The sequence below is a fragment of the Hyla sarda genome, chromosome 4 (genome assembly GCF_029499605.1).
Source record: "Hyla sarda isolate aHylSar1 chromosome 4, aHylSar1.hap1, whole genome shotgun sequence".
NCBI classification, from domain to species: domain Eukaryota; kingdom Metazoa; phylum Chordata; class Amphibia; order Anura; family Hylidae; genus Hyla; species Hyla sarda.
The window spans coordinates 148,039,669-148,053,093 of NC_079192.1; the positions used below are offsets into that span (position 1 = coordinate 148,039,669).

General features: G+C 44.3%; 1 protein-coding gene across 1 annotated transcript in view; it reads left to right on the top strand.

The window, feature by feature from the left end:
- The window catches only part of UNC13C (unc-13 homolog C), a 627,474-nt gene that overhangs the window by 461,224 nt on the left and 152,825 nt on the right, over positions 1 to 13,425 (top strand). Inside the window, exon 25 of the mRNA XM_056572349.1 lies at positions 4,587 to 4,664. Within this exon, the coding sequence (XP_056428324.1) occupies positions 4,587 to 4,664 (78 nt within the window). The remainder of the gene's footprint in view (positions 1 to 4,586; positions 4,665 to 13,425) is intronic.

A 13,425-nucleotide genomic window follows, 5' to 3' on the forward strand; every position in this document is an offset into this window, starting at 1 on the left:
GCTGCTCAGCATATACATACAGGTTGTTAGTGTACATTATGATCATAATATGTAAGCCCGCTAGCCATGGTGGGGAATTTATGGTAGGTGTTTACGCTGGTGTGGTGCTTTTCCATTATTGCTGTTGTGCTTTGTCTGTAGGGTGGTGTGGCCCAGACCCGAGGGGGAGGGCGCTTGGTTAGTCAGCAATGGGGCTACCTGGCTGCCGGATCTTATCCCCTGTGGGTTTGGTGTTGCAGCAGTAGTGGTCACCACCCAGCACTTAGATCATTGTACAAGTTGTAGATGTGTGGCCATGTTCTGTTTGGTACTCTTTTGGAGACAAGCATGACTTGGGCCTAAGTATTATCTTTTGTAATATTATCATTATACATAGATTTTTGCAATAATATTCATGGATTATGCATAATACAGTGATTAAACCTAAGCCCAAGAATAAACAAAATGCTCTTTGAAAGCAAAAATGCTTATAGATTCCTGTGCACTGTATGCCCCTCACTAGAAGCAACATTTTTTTGCAACCAATCTGACTAGATCTACTAGATTACGATTTATTAGCTTCTAAAAAGGTCAAGTTGGGGCTGGTGCAAGGATTTTTGCCACCCTAGGCGAAAATAATTTTGCCGCCCCTTGACACCATCCATTGGATCAACCCTTTGACACACCCCACCTTACCACTGGGGTTACACACTTTAACAAACCCACTCCTCATGTAATTTCCTTACTGCTGGGGTGACACACTGTTACAAACCTCCTTCTCATGTAATCACCTTACTACTGGGGTGGACCTGACCTGCTTTGGAGGTGGCACTGTGCTTCTCCAGCAGACAGAAGAATTCAGATTATTATGGTACCGGGGGAGGTGGGTGCGATGGTGGTGCTCGCTGGGCGGGTGCTTCGAATAAGTGGCAGGAGCTTTTAATGGTGTCTGGCTACTAACTTTTTTGCAGTGGGCAGAGCAGCGCCCCTATCAAGAGGGCTGTGTAAGCAGCTGCCTATTTTGCCTATAGGCAGAACCAGCCCTGGGTCTAGTTGGCCTTTAAAAATACACGGAATATAATTGTTGCCGTTTAAGATGCCCTAAGATTTCAACTGTCCGAAATCCTCCTGATGCCCTAACTATAGTGCCCAGGACCTCATACATAAGTTGGCACAGTGACTCACTGGTGAAGCCTTTGGTTTCTATTTAAAAGATGAGAGTGGCTAATGTATGAAAGGAGTATAGAGGGATGTTCCTGTCTGTACCACAGCTGCAGGGAAATAGTCCCCCTTCAATCTCTATAATCATGTTCTATACATTTTATTATATTTTATTTTGTTTATATTAGCAAAATATATGGCCATAAAAGCATGAATTTAGTTGCATTGACAGCATCAATGGAAAGTATTTTGCAGTAAGGGAGCTCTTAAGGGCAAAGAAATTGCCAGTGTGTGGTGTCTCATGAATTGCAAAGATGTATGAGTAAGTACACATTACAACACTTGTCACTTAACCTACCCCTGGGATTCCTGTTTGTTCATTAGTGTGATTGATCATACAAGTTTTCCAGATAGCTAATCTTTATTAAAGATCCCAAGGGAATTCAACTTGCAATAGTGGCACAATACAATAAAATACAGTGATGGCAATTCATCGCATTGCTCTGATATTCAATTCAGCCTTTTCTCCCTTTTACACTGGTTGGAGTTATGTGGAGTTTGATAAATTCCCAGGTCCAGTAATGCATGTGAACATGCTTATTAGAGTGCAATAAAGCCAGATTTATTAGGTCATTTGCCTTCCTAACCTAGTAGTTGGACATACTGGACATGAGACGACAAATATAGATCAACACATTTTATTACTTTAGGAGAAATTGGCATTTTTTCCTGCTAGTATTCTGGTCAAATATTTATTGAAATTATATTATTCTCTCTGCAAAGTACAAACATATAACACAAGAATGTAATAGAATGTCACTAGTTGTACTTTAGAGAGGAGATTTAAGCTAAGCTTTAATCTTCTGCCCTGGAAAACATGTAACACTCTGTCTTTTATATGTGTAACCTTGTATATATACTGAGAAAATACTTCAATTGCATTTAGAAGTGGCCACTACAGCATAATTCTGACAAGCTCCAGATATTCTCTGATTTTATCTGGACTCTAATGGAGCATTGAACCAGAAATGGGAGCATTTTGGGATATTTTAAGGGGATCATTAAGCAAGGTTTATCTCTAAGTACAATTCCAGACATCTGAAGGACATAAAGATACAGATGTGTCCACCCATTTCCTTCAGTTCTGTCAAGGATTCCAATTTATCATGAAACTGTTTCAACGCAATATCATGACATGCTATCCAAAACAACAATCCTTGTGTGCCGATACAAAGAAAAACACAGTATATACCTTTAGTGATAGGGGTCATTAAAGGGGTACTCCGCACCTAGACATCTTATCCCCTAACCAAAGGATAGGGAATAAGATGTCAGATCTCTGCGGTCCCGCTGCTGGGGATCCCCGGGATCCCCGCTGCAGCACTGCGCTATCATTACAGCACAGAGCGAGTTCGCTCTGCACGTAATGACGGGCAATACAGGGGCCGGAGCATCGTTACGTTACGTAACTTAGGGGATAAGTTATAGATCATGGGGGTCTGACCGCTGGGACCCCCCACGATCTCCTGAATGTGGCTCCGGCAGTCTGCTGGAAAGGGGCGTGCTGACCCCTGAACAAAGCGGTGGCTGACATACCCCATCCATTTATCCCATAGAGATAAATGGAGGGGGTGTCGGCCGTGGCTTTCTGTGGGGGTCGAAATGGCTGCTTCCGGCAGACTGCTGGGGCCCTGTTCAGGAGATCGCAGGGAGTCCCAGTGGTCAGACCCCCCGCAATCTAAAACTTATCCCCTATCTTTTGGATAGGGGATAAGTTATTTTTCACTGCACTACTCCTTTAAGAAAAGACATTTTTTTTAATTCCACAGAACAGCTGCGTATGTCCAGAATGATCTATAAGAAGACTAAATAGGATTATTTAATAAAGTTGAATATTAGCTTTGAATATCTCTTTTGTGCAAAGGATTGTACCTTCTTCATGGGTTCCTCAATATTTTCTCTTTTTTTTGTAATGTAGCCATCATTGCCTTTTTCACCGACTTTTATTTTACCGCATAAAGAGATATTTTTCAAGCATTGGACAAAATCTTCGATTTAAACCATCTCTAGATACTTTTCTCCTTTGTACTTACATTCCTAACATTGTTTCCAACTTGGTTTTACTCATGTAGTGGTAGTGATGGGATTTACAATGTTGTATGGCACAGCTGGATTGTCCCATGGTTCTTGTCTACGTAGATGATTTGATGCTAAATCTGAAATTGTAACTTACATTAAAGGGTTTTGGGGTTTCTACACTGTAATGTATGATGTTAAAGTTATACAATATCCTGGTTATTAACCTGGTTGTCCACAAAAAAGAAGGGGTTGGTTAAATTTCAAAAGACTTGGAGTAAACAATAACCTTCAAAATATTTGTAGGTAATAATAGAGAGAGTTATTTTTTCTTTCTCCCCTTGCCTACTGTGGTGGGATATGGCTGGAAGGATAGGGATATATTTTATAGTAAAGCCTATTTGTGTTTTGTATTTATCAATCTACTGTAAGACTTTTTTGCTCTGGCATTGTCCAGGGACATAATTAGTCCAATCTTACATAATTGTTTGTTTCTTCATTCTCATATTTAATTAAAAGTTAATAATTTAAAGTTAATAAGTTATACATGTTTTACACATGGCTGGGAGCACATAAAAAAAAAAAAAATAAGTCATACCTACGCCAGTCCCCCAAAGCTGCAGTTCCAATGCCTTCCAGTCCCCACTTGTCACCAGCGTTTGGTTCCTGTCATAAGTGGTCTCCACAGGAACTGCACACTCAGCTGAGTGGAGATGACTCATCACAGGAACCGAGACGTGGTGGTGACAAGCAGGTAACAGAAGGCGTTGGAACAGCATAGGGAACAAGGTAGGTGAGTATGACTCAATTTTTATTTTAACAAGCCCTCAGCCATATTTAAAAAAATTGCCCAGGCAATCATCTTAATTTTACCAAACCATAGACTAAACATAACATGCTCAATAAAGAGTGGCAGAACTGCTGTGTTTTTTTGTCCCATTCCTCAGATTTAATAAAAGTTAACAAGTTATAAATGCCCTAACTTAGCATCAGTTTCCGACAAACAACAAGCCCTCTTACAGCTACATTGACAAAAAAATAAACAAAAACTATGGCTCTTGGAATCAAACAATGAAAAATCGAAAGAAAATCTAAAATCTTCTGTATTTGGTTATTTAATTTTAGAAAATAAAATTAATTAAAAACATATCTCTAATAAAGAACATAGCATTTAAAATACATAATGCAACAATATGTGTGTATATATATATATATATATATATATATATATATATTTATATATATATATATATATATATATATATATATATATATCACACGGTCCCCCTCTGCCCTCTGTTTAGGGATTTTTATGTAATGTCTATGGCGTCTCACTGATAATATAACAGTATTCTTCATTTGTATTGTAGCCATATATTCTAATGAACAACATCCAGCAACTCAGAGTTCAACTGGAGAAGATGTTTGAGAACATGGGAGGAAAAGAGGTAAAACTCCTTTGTGTGTACCATTTATATTTGACGATAATGCATTTAGAGATCATTAGATAAATTCTCTTTGATAACCATATTATCTCAATATTTGATCTGCAACTGTGTTACAGAGAGAGGAACATTACTGGATTATACGATAATAGCTAAACACTAAGTAACAAAGTGGTGATTTACCCAAACATAATGCTCACACCTCAGGCTAATGATCTTTAAATGAGCTATATTTCATGTTGTGTGTTGTAGTCGCAATCCAGACATCTCCTACTGCTTCTGAGTGGAGTAGTTCAGGCAACTTGTAGCATACCTGTTACAGTAAAACTGCGATGCCCCACATGGCAGCAATTGTCATAGTGTGGCATAAAGCTTTACCATAGGGGGAAATCTACAGGTTACCTGTCTCAGAACTATTGAATTTTCTTTATCTGTGTATATAGTTTTGTGTTTTGTGCTTTGTCTGTAATGTGTCATGTCTTTGTCCAATACCTTTAACCTGCTATCAACTGAGCAGAAGAAAGAAGGAGCAATAGCCTTTTACAAGGTTTGTCAAGGCGAGCATGCATTCATACCTCAAACTAGATGTTGCAGGTTTCAGTTTGGTGCCAGTCTGACAGGCTATCGTGACTGTGCCAGCCTATACGAATGAAATAAGTATTGCTTCTTGTTGATATTGAATCTTCAAAAGCATGGAGCAGAAAAGAAAAGCCCCCTCTTATTTAATTGAACATCACATAGGATGCCAGAATACTGAATATATCATAATTATATGATGTATTTCTTCTACATTACATATCATATTATAATCTTAAACATTGTTACTTTTATTACTGTTTATATCCACCTCTCTAGTGTCTTACAACCCTTTACTAAATACAATGCTACATTATACTGAAAGATTTGGTTTTGTTTTTAAATGCCCCAAATAAAAAAATTCTCATACATACCTGCTCCAATTCCTTGTCAATTCCCCTTCCCAGTCCTATCCACTTCTACCTGCTTCCAATCATGTGCTGACCCTGCAGGAACTACCCTCTTAGCCAATCACTGACTGAGGAGGATTATGCTGTTCCTGAAGGAGTTGGCACATTATTGGAGGCAAAAAGATGATAAAAGCATTGGGAAATTGTGAAATCAGAACGGCGGTGGTGAGGAATGGGGCAAGTGAGTATGGGCATTTTTTTTTTGGGCCGCACCCAGAGCATTTAAAAAAATTCATCCCCAGGATATCCCTTTAATTCTTTTCTTGGCTGCTTCTATATTGTAAATAGTAAAATCAGATGGAATTAATTCCAAAGTTATTGAATGTTTAGGCTGAGCCATGTCACTATATCCATGTATGAATACTGGCTGAGCATGCCTAGGAATGGTACTTGATATTTTTTCATCATTAGCTAAATGGTGCTAAACCTTTGGCATGTGTTAATTTTTAACTTACACATTGTGACAGCACTGGGCTGACAAACATTTTGTAATTCCTATCAGAATATCAGATTGGGCTGCAGTCTATTCTATTTGATCAGTGGTATAAAACTGCGTAGAATGGAATTCAGCTTCAGCTCAGTGACGGATTTCTCAATAACTGACTAAATCAGATACTGTATGCCTTCCCCGGGCTCATATTTGCATGATGTAAGAAAACAGGGAATATCTGCTTTCTGCTTGGATTGCACTCCCCTGACACTGTGTGATCAGTCACTTTCTGACTGAACGCCACATAAAACGTTTTCCTTTCCTTGCAGAATTTTTTTTATTTTGTAATTTTTTCAGACAGATTTAGAAAATGTGACCGGTATCATAATACTTTATACACATTATAATGTATCATAGATGATCACAAACGTATTCTTGTGGGCCAGACCCAAGAGTATGAAACAAGAAGCTCAAACTCATAGGGAGATATTTATCAAAACCTGTGCCGAGGAAAAATTGCCCAGTTGCCCATAGCGACCAATCAGATTGCTTCTTTTATTTTAAAAAAGGCCTCTACAAAATTAAAGAAGCAATCTGATTGGTTGCTATGGGCAACTGGGCAACTTTTCCTCTGCACAGGTTTTAATAAATCTCCCCCATAGACTTTTCCCATCTTTGATTTAATGCATTGTAAAGTTTCTTTTTAAACATTCTTTTCTAAATCTGGCTGCTCAATATATATATATATATATATATATATATATATATATATATATATATATATATGTATATATATATATATATATATGTATATACATATATATATATATATATATATATATATATATATATATATGTAGATATTAATAAACTGTATATTTATTAATATATGCACAAAATGCACAATTTTGTGTCCTTTTTTTTGTCACAATGTGTTACCTTTACAAAGTGTTTAGCTGGCATGATGATGTCAATAAAAAAAATGGCTAAAAATGGTTGGAAATAAGGCTAAAAATAAGTGTGTGAACATAGCACTATATTCGATTTTAGTTTGTGATGTTTTAGATCTAACAGTAAAAGTTACATACACTTGTCACGATGCCGGCTGGCAGGTAGTGGACCCTCTGTGCCAGAGAGGGATTGGCGTGGACCGTGCTAGTGGACCGGTTCTAAGCCACTACTGGTTTTCACCAGAGCCCGCCGCAAAGCGGGATGGTCTTGCTGCGGCGGTAGTGACCAGGTCGTATCCACTAGCAACGGCTCACCTCTCTGGCTGCTGAAGATAGGCGCGGTACAAGGGAGTAGGCAGAAGCAAGGTCGGACGTAGCAGAAGGTCGGGGCAGGCAGCAAGGATCGTAGTCAGGGGCAACGGCAGAAGGTCTGGAAACACTGGCAAGGGACACACAAGGAACGCTTTCACTGGCACTAAGGCAACAAGATCCGGCAAGGGAGTGCAAGGGAAGTGAGGTAATATAGGGAGTGCACAGGTGATAACCCTAATTGGAACCACTGCGCCAATCAGCGGCGCAGTGGCCCTTTAAATCGCAGAGACCCGGCGCGCGCGCGCCCTAGGGAGCGGGGCCGCGCGCGCCGGGACAGAACAGACGGGGAGCGAGTCAGGTAGGGGAGCCGGGGTGCGCATCGCGAGCGGGCGCTACCCGCATCGCGAATCGCATCCCGGCTAGCAGCAGGATCGCAGCGCCCCGGGTCAGAGGACGTGACCGGAGCGCTGCAGCGGAGGAGGTGAAGCGAGCGCTCCGGGGAGGAGCGGGAACCCGGAGCGCTCGGCGTAACAGTACCCCCCCCCTTGGGTCTCCCCCTCTTCTTGGAGCCTGAGAACCTGAGGAGCAGACTTTTGTCAAGGATGTTGTCCTCAGGTTCCCAGGATCTCTCTTCAGGACCACAACCCTCCCAGTCTACTAAAAAAAAATTTTTCCCTCTGACCTTTTTGGCAGCCAAAATCTCCTTGACCGAGAAGACGTCCGAGGAGCCGGAAACAGGAGTGGGAGGAACAGATTTGGGAGAAAAACGGTTGAGGATGAGTGGTTTGAGAAGAGAGACGTGAAAGGCATTAGGGATACGAAGAGAAGGAGGAAGAAGAAGTTTATAAGAGACAGGATTAATTTGACACAAAATTTTGAAAGGACCAAGATAGCGTGGTCCCAACTTGTAGCTAGGGACACGGAAGCGGACATATTTAGCGGAGAGCCATACCTTGTCTCCAGGGGAAAAAACGGGGGGAGCTCTTCTTTTCTTATCCGCGAACCTCTTCATGCGTGAAGAAGCCTGTAAGAGAGAATTTTGGGTCTCTCTCCATATAATGGAAAGGTCACGAGAAATTTCATCCACAGCGGGCAGACCAGAGGGCAAGGGGGTAGGGAGGGGGGGAAGAGGGTGACGGCCGTAGACCACGAAAAATGGGGATTTGGAGGAAGATTCAGAGACCCTGAAGTTATACGAGAATTCGGCCCATGGAAGGAGATCTGCCCAGTCATCCTGGCGGGAGGAAACAAAATGTCGCAAATAATCACCCAGGATCTGGTTAATTCTTTCTACTTGTCCATTGGACTGGGGATGATATGCAGAGGAAAAATTTAATTTAATCTTGAGTTGTTTACAGAGAGCTCTCCAGAATTTAGACACGAATTGGACCCCTCTATCCGAGACAATCTGCGTAGGCAACCCGTGAAGACGAAAAATGTGTACAAAAAATTGTTTAGCCAACTGAGGCGCAGAAGGAAGACCAGGAAGAGGAATGAAATGTGCCATTTTGGAGAATCGATCAACGACCACCCAAATAACAGTGTTGCCACGGGAAGGGGGTAAATCAGTAATAAAATCCATACCAATCAGCGACCAAGGCTGTTCGGGGACAGGCAGAGGATGAAGAAAACCAGCGGGCTTCTGGCGAGGAGTCTTATCCCGGGCACAGATAGTGCAGGCTCGCACAAAGTCCCCAACATCCGTCTCCAGAGTCGGCCACCAATAGAAGCGGGAGATGAGTTGCACAGATTTCTTGATGCCCGCATGACCTGCGAGATGGGAGGAGTGACCCCATTTGAGGATTCCGAGGCGTTGGCGTGGAGAAACAAAGGTCTTTCCTGGAGGAGTCTGCCTGATGGAGGCAGGAGAAGTGGAGATCAGGCAGTCAGGTGGAATGATGTGTTGCGGAGGGAGATCAACTTCTGAGGCATCCGAGGAACGAGAGAGAGCATCGGCTCTAATGTTCTTATCGGCAGGACGAAAGTGAATCTCAAAGTTAAATCGGGCAAAGAACAGAGACCACCGGGCCTGGCGAGGATTCAGCCGTTGGGCCGACTGGAGGTAGGAGAGGTTCTTGTGGTCGGTGTAGATAATAACAGGAAATCTTGATCCCTCCAGCAGATGCCTCCATTCCTCAAGTGCTAATTTAATGGCTAGAAGCTCTCGATCCCCGATGGAGTAGTTCCTCTCCGCTGGAGAGAAGGTCCTAGAGAAAAAACCACAAGTGACAGCATGCCCGGAAGGATTTTTTTGTAGAAGAACAGCTCCAGCTCCTACTGAGGAGGCATCAACCTCCAATAGGAAGGGTTTGGAAGGGTCAGGTCTGGAGAGCACGGGAGCCGAAGAAAAGGCAGACTTGAGTTGTTTAAAGGAGTCTTCTGCTTGAGGAGGCCAGGACTTGGGATCAGCATTTTTTTTGGTTAAGGCCACGATAGGAGCCACAATGGTAGAAAAATGTGGAATAAATTGCCTGTAATAATTGGCGAACCCCAAAAAGCGTTGGATAGCACGGAGTCCGGAGGGGCGTGGCCAATTTAAGACGGCAGAGAGTTTGTCTGGATCCATCTGTAGTCCCTGGCCAGAGACCAAATATCCTAGAAAAGGAAGAGATTGGCATTCAAACAGACATTTCTCAATTTTGGCATAGAGTTGGTTGTCACGAAGTCTCTGAAGAACCATACGGACATGCTGGCGGTGTTCTTCTAGATTGGCAGAAAAAATTAGGATATCGTCCAGATATACCACAACACAGGAGTATAATAGATCACGAAAAATTTCATTGACAAAGTCTTGGAAGACGGCAGGGGCGTTGCACAGTCCAAAGGGCATGACCAGATACTCAAAGTGTCCATCTCTGGTGTTAAATGCCGTTTTCCACTCGTCCCCCTCTCTGATGCGGATGAGGTTATAGGCGCCTCTTAAGTCCAATTTAGTGAAGATGTGGGCACCTTGGAGGCGATCAAAGAGTTCAGAGATGAGGGGTAAGGGGTAGCGGTTCTTAACCGTGATTTTATTAAGACCGCGGTAGTCAATGCAAGGACGTAGGGAGCCATCTTTTTTGGAGACAAAGAAAAATCCGGCTCCGGCAGGAGAGGAGGATTTACGGATAAAGCCCTTTTTTAGATTCTCCTGGACGTATTCGGACATGGCAAGAGTCTCTGGGGCAGAGAGAGGATAAATTCTGCCCCGGGGTGGAGTAGTACCCGGGAGGAGGTCGATAGGGCAATCATAAGGCCTGTGAGGAGGTAGAGTCTCAGCTTGTTTTTTGCAGAAAACATCCGCGAAGTCCATATAGGCCTTAGGGAGACCGGTTACTGGAGGAACCACAGAGTTACGGCAAGGGTTACTGGGAACCGGTTTTAGACAGTTCTTGGAACAAGAGGACCCCCAACTCTTGATCTCCCCAGTGGACCAATCCAGGGTTGGGGAATGAAGTTGAAGCCAGGGAAGTCCAAGGAGAATCTCCGAGGTGCAATTGGGGAGGACCAAAAGTTCAATCCTCTCATGATGAGATCCGATGCTCATAAGAAGGGGCTCCGTGCGGAAACGTATGGTACAGTCCAATCTTTCATTATTTACACAATTGATGTAGAGGGGTCTGGCGAGACTGGTCACTGGGATGCTGAACCTGTTGACGAGAGAGGCCAAAATAAAATTTCCTGCAGAACCGGAGTCCAAGAAGGCCACTGTAGAGAAGGAGAAGGCAGAAGCAGACATCCGCACAGGCACAGTAAGACGTGGAGAAGCAGAGTAGACATCAAGGACTGTCTCACCTTTGTGCGGAGTCAGCGTACGTCTTTCCAGGCGGGGAGGACGGATAGGACAATCCCTCAGGAAGTGTTCGGTACTAGCACAGTACAGGCAGAGGTTCTCCATACGGCGTCGTGTCCTCTCTTGAGGTGTCAGGCGAGACCGGTCGACCTGCATAGCCTCCACGGCGGGAGGCACAGGAACAGATTGCAGGGGACCAGAGGAGAGAGGAGCCGAGGAGACGAAACGCCTCGTGCGAACAGAGTCCATATCTTGGCGGAGTTCCTGACGCCTTTCAGAAAAACGCATGTCAATGCGAGTGGCTAGGTGAATAAGTTCATGTAGATTAGCAGGAATTTCTCGTGCGGCCAGAACATCTTTAATGTTGCTGGATAGGCCTTTTTTGAAGGTCGCGCAGAGGGCCTCATTATTCCAGGACAATTCTGAAGCAAGTGTACGGAATTGTACGGCATACTCGCCAACGGAAGAATTACCCTGGACCAGGTTCAACAGGGCAGTCTCAGCAGAAGAGGCTCGGGCAGGTTCCTCAAAGACACTTCGGATTTCCGAGAAGAAGGAGTGTACAGAGGCAGTGACGGGGTCATTGCGGTCCCAGAGCGGTGTGGCCCATGACAGGGCTTTTCCGGACAGAAGACTGACTACGAAAGCCACCTTAGACCTTTCAGTGGGAAACAGGTCCGACATCATCTCCAGATGCAGGGAACATTGGGAAAGGAAGCCACGGCAAAACTTAGAGTCCCCATCAAATTTATCCGGCAAGGATAAGCGTATCCCAGGAGCGGCCACTCGCTGCGGAGGAGGTGCAGGAGCTGGCGGAGGAGATGACTGCTGAAGCTGTGGTAGCAACTGTTGTAGCATAACGGTCAGTTGAGACAGCTGTTGGCCTTGTTGCGCAATCTGTTGTGACTGCTGGGCGACCACCGTGGTGAGGTCAGCGACAACTGGCAGAGGAACTTCAGCGGGATCCATGGCCGGATCTACTGTCACGATGCCGGCTGGCAGGTAGTGGACCCTCTGTGCCAGAGAGGGATTGGCGTGGACCGTGCTAGTGGACCGGTTCTAAGCCACTACTGGTTTTCACCAGAGCCCGCCGCAAAGCGGGATGGTCTTGCTGCGGCGGTAGTGACCAGGTCGTATCCACTAGCAACGGCTCACCTCTCTGGCTGCTGAAGATAGGCGCGGTACAAGGGAGTAGGCAGAAGCAAGGTCGGACGTAGCAGAAGGTCGGGGCAGGCAGCAAGGATCGTAGTCAGGGGCAACGGCAGAAGGTCTGGAAACACTGGCAAGGGACACACAAGGAACGCTTTCACTGGCACTAAGGCAACAAGATCCGGCAAGGGAGTGCAAGGGAAGTGAGGTAATATAGGGAGTGCACAGGTGATAACCCTAATTGGAACCACTGCGCCAATCAGCGGCGCAGTGGCCCTTTAAATCGCAGAGACCCGGCGCGCGCGCGCCCTAGGGAGCGGGGCCGCGCGCGCCGGGACAGAACAGACGGGGAGCGAGTCAGGTAGGGGAGCCGGGGTGCGCATCGCGAGCGGGCGCTACCCGCATCGCGAATCGCATCCCGGCTAGCAGCAGGATCGCAGCGCCCCGGGTCAGAGGACGTGACCGGAGCGCTGCAGCGGAGGAGGTGAAGCGAGCGCTCCGGGGAGGAGCGGGAACCCGGAGCGCTCGGCGTAACAACACTTATTGTGATCTGTCTACTGCCTTGTCTGCACAGTTTTTATTCTGACTATAGATATACTGGAAAAAGCCTGGGGGGGGGGGGGGATGTATTAAAAATTGTACAGCAAAATAGTTGACCATAGCAGCCAATCTGATTGCTTCTTTAATTTAAAAAAAAATGGCCTCTGAAAAGTTAAAGGTGCAATCTGATTGGTTACTATGAGCAACTGATTATTGTATTAGCTGCACAGAAGATCCAGGCCGATGAACAAGCATTTTATCACTGATAGCAAGTATTCTTTGGAACGCCAGCTGATAGTCAGGCACCTAAAGAATAAGTCAGATATATTAAAGTAAATCATATTGTTTGATAAATCTGTTACAATTTTAGACTGTCTAGTCTAATAAATGTAGCTTAAGTCATGAAAGACAGTTTTTTTTTAAAGCAAATGACACCAAAATACATTTCCAACAGTTATATATATCCCTGGCACATACACTTCATTTGCCTCTACCCAGACCTCCACTAACTCCACTTAAAATAATGTTTTAAATATTGCAATAAAACATGGACCCCATGCACTGATCTCATTGCCTTTGCTACAGGGTGGGGGAGGGGACAAAGCTTGTTTACATGCATTCAAAA